We start from the raw sequence: 7,668 nt of genomic DNA on the forward strand, positions 1-7,668 counted from the left end.
AGATTCTTTTATCATTGAGAAGGGTTTTTGTTTTCGTAGGTTTTTCGTTATTCCAGATGAATTTGCAAATTACTCTTTCTAACTCATTGAAGAATTGAGTTGGAATTTTGATAGGGATTGCATTGACTCTGTCGATTGCTTTCTGCAAGATAGCCATTTTCACAATGTTTATCCTGCCAATCCATGAGCATGGGAGATCTTTCCATCTTCTGAGATCTTCTTTGATTTCTTTCTTCAGAGATTTGAAGTTCTCATCAAACAGATCTTTTACTTCCTTAGTTAGAGTCACAGCAAGGTATTTTATATTATTTGTGACTATTGTGAAGGGTGCTGTTTCCCTAATCTTTCTCATCCTGTTTATCCTTTGTGTAGAGAATGGCCACTGATTTGTCACTCACTTGGATCTTTTACACACCGTGTATCTCATGGTGAAATGTAATGGCTATAATTCCATCTGCCTATTACTTCAGGGATAATGTTTTCATGTCTTTTCAAGTGTCATTTTATTCTCAGATGATTTCCTTTTTTTTTTTTTTTTTCAGTTTCAACAGAACTTTAGAGCCAGTGTTAGTTATGTCCAATTGTAAGACAAAAACACAAATACGCAAGTTTGGTCTATACTGCAGCTATTCAGGAAATGTGTTTCTCAGAGAAGAGCGCTGGGTCACATGTGCTTACAGAAGATAGTTATGGGAAAACTTTGGAGATCCCCTCCACATACCATAGAGGATTCCAGAATTCATTGTAGAGATGTTGATAAGCTACATGAAGTTTTGGCCTTTAACTCAGCATGGATTTAACAGAAAACTGGTTTCTGATTTATTTTTCAATGTTCTGTGAGGAAAAATACAGGCTTAAATCCCCTTTTCTTCAGTTTTGTGAAGAGTTTGAAAGAATATGAAAGTTCCAAACTAATTGAGATTGATATTTAATAATTTTGTTTTAAAGTAACATTAAATGGAAAACTCTATTTGCAGAAGCTTATGAATTGTCGTAGTTGAGAAACAATCCCAGATTACAAATCTCCACTAGAGTTTGTAGATCAATTATTTCACATGCATGCAGCTCTGCCTTCTCTGAGCAACCTGTGCTCAGTACATAAAATCAAACATCAAAAGACAATTTATTTATTTATTTATTTATTTATCTATTTATTTATTTATTGTTTATATACAATGAATTACTGACTTCAAGAATTTTAAGACTTCTTTGGAATATTGAGAGCAGCTGTGTTGGGAATCTGATAAAGATACACAGGAGCTGGCTGGCATTTGGAATGCCTAGATTCAGGTTGTTGCTACAGTCCTGCAAACTGGACTCTAAGTCAAACTTTGCAATTTATAAACCCCAGTGTGTAAATCAGAATTGTAAGTATTGACACTCTGAGCATGTTGTCATTAAACATTTAACTGGAGACTTGCTTTCTGTTTCAGAGGCTTAGTCCATTATCTTAAATGCAGGGAGCATGGCAGCACGAAACACAGTGGAGTAGTAGTAGTTTAGAGGAACACCCTGGTCAGCAACAGCAAGGAGAGAGAGAGAGGGAGAGAAGGAGAGAGAGAGAGGGAGAGAAGGAGAGAGAGAGAGGGAGAGAGAGAGAGAGAGAGAGAGAGAGAGAGAGAGAGAGAGAGACTGGGCATGGCTTAGGTTTTTTGAAACCTCAAACACCACCCCAGTGATGCTTCCTANAGAGAGAGAGAGGGAGAGAGAGAGAGAGAGAGAGAGAGAGAGAGAGAGAGAGAGAGAGACTGGGCATGGCTTAGGTTTTTTGAAACCTCAAACACCACCCCAGTGATGCTTCCTAACAAGGACACATGTTCTAATCCTTCTCATCATTTCAAGAAGTGCTACTCCCTGGTGACTAAGCATTCAAATATATGAGCCTACTGGGTGTGTCGGGGGCACTATTATTTAAGCCACCATAGATGTCAAAACCTTTTATGAACCTAAAGGAGTTATTTATCTGCTGTGATAGGTGTTGCACCAATGTGTATTGAAAGCAAACACATTATACTGTTATGATCACAGGAAGGACCCTGAAATCTGAAGACCAATTTAACCTGACAGTCTTTTACAGTTTGCTTGGTCACCTTTAACTGTAATTGCTGTGGCTGTTAGCCATCTTTAGGCATAAGACACATGATTATCTGCTGGTAATTTATCAGTTACATCTAGTATATCAATTACATCTAGTATATGTAGGCATTTCATTTCTCTCATTGTTTTTAAATAAAATGACTTAGGTGTCTCACAACTGTAAATAGGTTTTAAGGTCATCTATAGCTGATAATTTTTGAGGGGAACAAACTGAGACTTGTGGCTAAAAAACCAACTAATGCTATATGGATTAAGCAAGTTGTCTTTAAATATCTAGAAACACACACACACACACACACACACACATACACACACACACACACCCCACCCTACATGTGCAAGCAACAATACTTAAAGGAAAAGAAGCCATGAATTTGAGAGAAAGCAAGGGGTGTTACAATGAAGGGACTAATAGTACAAATCCACCTGCATAGGATGACTTTTATTTTCTAATGTTCTTCTTTACTTTTCCTCAGAAATTTGAAGTTTTCTTTGTAGACCTTTTTTTCTCCTTTGTTAAGTTTCTTCCAAGACATTTTATTTTCTTTGACGGTATCATAAATGGAAGTATGTCAAGGATCTGTGTGGTATGTGTTTGTTGGTGATGTATAAATAGAAAAGGTATTGATTTTTTTTAAAAGTTCTGTATCTTGTATTCAGTATTCTGACACTTTGTTGGAATTGATTCTTTCTACAAGGTTTCTGGTAGAATTTTTGAAATCTCTCATATCATTTATGCCATCTGCAAATAGAAATACTTTGAGTTCTTTTCTTCTTTTATTTTTTAATTTTTTTCCTAGCTTATTGATCCAGCTAGTATTTTGAGCACAGTATTGAATGCTTGTTGATAATAGCCAGCCCTGCATCATTCCTTATTTCAGTGCAATTAAAGTTTTTCTCTGCGTAGGATGATATAGGCTATGGATTTCGCATATGTAGATTTTATTAGGTTAATATGATATTTTCTCTAGTCTTACTTTATAGAACTTTTATCATGAAGGCTTGTTGCAAGTTTTCAAAGGCTTTTGTTCTGGATATATGGATGTAATAATGTGCTAGTGTCTTTAAATCCATTTATATGACTTACTACATTTATTGACTTATGTTGAACTAATATTACACCGCTGAGATAAAGCCAATTTTGTCACGGTGAATAATCATTCTGATCTGTATACAGTTTATTCATACTTTTATCGAAGATTTGAATCTATGATCATCAGGGTTATTGACCTGTAGTTGGCCTGCAATTTTGAAAAATGTGTATGTGTGTGTGTGTATGTGTGTGTGTGTGTGTTCACATTGACCTGGTTTTGTTAGCGTGATACTGATTTGCAAAAAGACTTTGGGAATGCTCCCTTTCTCCTGCCCATGCCCCCTCTCCTTTTCTTTTGTTTTCTTTCATTTTTATGTGTCTTTGTTTCATTCATTCATTCATTCATTTATTTGTTCATTCATTCCTTTTCTTCTCTTCTTACTCCTCCTCCTCCTCCTGCTCCTCCTTCTCCAATAACATAAAGATTGAATATGGATCTACTTTGCATTCCTGGAAACATTCTGCTATGAATCCATTTGATTCTGGACATTGTGCTGTTGTTGTTCTTGCAGTTTTGTCAGAAAACTTTTTATTCCTGTTTAAATGAGATGTTTATATGTGCCTATGCAGGTTGTTATTATTTCGTTTCCTTAATTTTGGTGGTTTTGATTCATTTAGAATATCTTTCATTTCTTTTAGTTCTTTCAGTTTAAGGAAACACAGGTTTCTAAAGAATTACCTTGTTAATGTCAGTAGGTCTTTGGTATCTGTTGTAATTTTAACCTGTTCACTTCTCTGTCTGTAAATTTGGATCATCTCTTTCTTTTGTGCAAAGGGTCAGTTGATCTTGTTTATCTCCTAAAAGAACCTGCTCTTAGAATTATTTATTATCTGTGTACTGTTTCATTTTCTGTCTTATTAATTTCTGCTCTGATTTTTATTTCTTGTCTTCTACTGGGTTTGGGTTTGGTTTATTATTGTTTTAAATTTTTTGAGCTGCATAGGTAAGTTTTTTATTTGTTCTCTTTCTGATTTTTTTCAATGTAATCATTGAGAACGATATATTTCCTTCATACAACTGCTTTAATGTCTACCAAAGGATTTGCTCTGCTGTTTTTCTATTCTCATTTACTTCCGGAATATTTTTATTTCTTGATTTCTTCTTTGACTCATTCATCATCCAGTAATAAGTTGTTTAATTTCCATGAGTTCGTGTAATTATTAATGATCTGTTTGCTGTTGATTTTAAGTTTTATTTTATTATACTCAGATAGATTACACAGTGTTACTTAAATCTTTCTAAAGATTTTAAGATCTGTTTTGTGACCCAGGATATATATCAAAGTATTTTTAATATTAATTTGTAAAGCTCAGCCCTTGATCTTTAATTACTGCAGTGATTCCACACATGTTAGAAACATGACCATGTGTGAATTCAGGAATGCCTTCCCTTGAGGAGAGTTCTGAAAAACTAGTATATATAATTTTTCTTAAGGAATGGTTCATGTTAGGAAGAATGATTTAAAAAAGCCTTATTCTTTTTGCTTTTAACAATGACTAGATGTGGTCAGGTGTGGAACTTAGCATGTGTGCTTTGTTTCCAAAGTTGAGAGTCATGACACACAGAGCTGATGCAATCTTAATAGTGGATATTCTCCTCATTATTATTAATTTTTTAGATATCCTTTAATATCTGGGTTTCTCCACATCTTCACTCAGACTGCCATATGAGAAAGAATTTTCCCTTTCCATCATGAACTAATTTAAGGTTTGGCAGAAAAACTCAGGCAACCAACAACCCAGGGTTTCCTACTTAGCATATTAATTATCCAAGCTTTCAGCCTGAAGCTAAGATAGGTTGAAGCTTACGCAAGATTCTCCAACTTCTCTGAAATCAAGCTGATAGCACACAAAAATATCCTTGTAGACCTCATATTTTCTGTGTGTAATTTCTATTCTCTGGGCATTTTTAGCTTCATCAGTTTCTGCTTATGTTCAGACTTGAACATATGGTTCTGTTAATGGGAAGTGACTGGATTCTAGAAGAAGGCAGCATTTAGTAGCTCAGTGTGCTGTCTGAGCAGGCCTTTGGCAGAGATCCTTCTCACCTTAATTTTCTTCATTACTTCTTCCTGTGACTCACAGAAGGGTGTATCATTCACAGTAGACATGCTTAGGACAATTCAAATGTATCTTTGCAGTGTTCTATCTACTAATCATAGGCATTCATACAGGACAAATAAGGGAAAATCTTAATGACAACATTCAGAAGTATATAATATTGACAGTATTGAGACTTTATGTCTGAAAATACTAAGGAATCTGAGATATGGAAAAATGATGGACTTTTCTAAAGCATTTTTTTCCTGTTTTAATTCTTTTTGGATATTGAATTTTTTCCCATTTTCTGATGACTATGGATAATAAATAGAAGAAACTTCTTTTTCTTGAGAAAACATTGATTGTGTCTCTTTTCTCTTTCTATTAAGTTGTGTGTCTATTTTATTTTATTGCACTTTGAAATAAGATCTTATCATATAACTTCTGTTGGCCTCAATCTTACAATCCTACGGTTGTCATGTTCTGTGTGTTTAGGTTCAGGTATGTGTAAGACATCTAGTTCTTGAGGACATGATTTTCTTGTCAGAACAAATTATATCTGAAAAGTAGCATTAGTCTACTAGTAATATCCAAGGTAAAACTTTGTATTAAGTGCATCAGTATTTTCAATGATAGAATGTAGTGTACTTTATGAATAACAAAAAGCAAAAGACAGCTCTGAGGAAATTATGAGTTATTTCCCGAATAAAACTTTGGTATATTTTTGCTGAGCACATTTTTAAAAGTAGTTATATTTACAGAGTAAACAAAAGTTCTTAAAGTGATGTTTTATCATTTTTTTAAAAAAATTATAGAAAACATAGTGACAACAGATGCTGGTGAGGATGTGGATGAAGGGGGAACACTCCTCTATTGCTGGTGAGATTGCAAACCACTCTCGTACAACCACTCTGGAAATCAGTCTAGATTTTTCTCAGAAAACTGGAAATATTCCTACCTGAAAACCCAGCAATATCACTCTTGGGCATATACCCAAAAGACGCTCCACCATATAACAAGAACACATACTCTTTGCAGCCTTATTTGTAATAGCCAGAAACTAGAAGCAACCCAGATGTGCTTCCACTGAAGAATGGATACAGAAAAAATGGATTCTTTCACACAATATTAAAGTCTATTCAAGTGTTAAAAACAAAGACATCATGAAGTTTGCAGGCAAATGGATAGAACTAGAAAATATCAATCTGAGTGAGGTAACCCAGACCCAAAAGGACATACATGGTATATACACACTGATAAGTGAATACTAGACATCCTTCTTATTTAACCTCTTTGGATCTATGAGCTATATCATAGGTATTTGGTTACGTTTGGCTAACTCCAGAGACCTGAAATTAGGGAGACTCCCAAAACTCAATGTGCGTGACCTTAGCCAAAATGGCCAACAGTGGAGATATGGAACCTGAAGAGACCACCTCCAGAAGCTAGACAGGACCACCAGTGAAAAGATGGGGACACTAACCCACCTTCAAAAATTTTGACCCAAAATTGTTCCTGCCTAATAGAAATGCAGGGACAAAAATGGAGCAGAGACTGAGGAATAGCCAACCAGTGACTAGCTCAACTGGAGATCCATCATATGGATGAGCAGCAGTTTCTGGCACTATCACTGATGTTATGTTGTGCTTGCAGACTGGAGTCTAGCATGGCTCTCCTCTGCGAGCTTTGCCTCGAAGCTGAGACAGATCAGATACTCAGAGCCAAACAGCATGGGACAATGGTTGGAGAAGAGTTAGGGCAGAGATTGAAGGAACTGAAGTAGATGGCAACTCCACAGGAAGATCAGCAGTGCCAACTAACCTGGGCCCTTGGGAGCTCCCAGAGGCTGAGCCACCAACTAAAGAGAACACAGGAGCCCCTCCTCCACCCCTGGCACATATGTAGCTGAGGGCCTACCTTGTCTGGGCTCAGTGGGAGATCATGTGTCTAATCCTGCAAAGACTTGATGTTCTAGGGTGGAAGGCATACCCAAGGAGGGGCACCCTTTCAGAGGTGAAGGGGAAGTGGATGGGGGAAAGAATCCTATGAGGGGGAACAGTGATGAGGTTCAGTATTTGGGATGTAAATAAATAAATAAATAGATAAATAAATAAATAAACATTTTTTACAAAATAATGTGTGACTTTTAAGAGAGAGGTAGCTGATATAGTTGAAAGAAAGCAGAATTATCACCTTATGATAGAGACATTGAAAATAATCTGAAGATAAATACAACATAAAAGATCAGGAAAACACAAAAATAGACTCCTAACAACCACCANGTTAAGGTGGAGATTTCATTCTTTTCTGCCTTCAGACATCCACATTTTATCCTTTATGCATATATAAAATGACTTCAAGGCTTATTTGATTATAGACTGAATTATTCTATCACAGGATGACAAGCACTGACAAATAGCTTTCCAATAATAAGAAGT

At 35.8% G+C, this 7,668-nt stretch overlaps 1 protein-coding gene across 1 annotated transcript in view; it reads right to left on the minus strand.

The window, feature by feature from the left end:
* LOC110316751 (olfactory receptor 4D10-like) overlaps nt 1-5,301 on the minus strand; it is a 22,797-nt gene extending 17,496 nt beyond the window's left edge. Inside the window, exon 1 of the mRNA XM_021191190.1 lies at nt 5,239-5,301. Coding sequence (XP_021046849.1) covers nt 5,239-5,301 — 63 coding nt within the window. The remainder of the gene's footprint in view (nt 1-5,238) is intronic.
* Between the last annotated feature and the right edge of the window lie 2,367 nt (nt 5,302-7,668).

Source organism: Mus pahari, chromosome 2 (assembly GCF_900095145.1).
Source record: "Mus pahari chromosome 2, PAHARI_EIJ_v1.1, whole genome shotgun sequence".
NCBI lineage: Eukaryota > Metazoa > Chordata > Mammalia > Rodentia > Muridae > Mus > Mus pahari.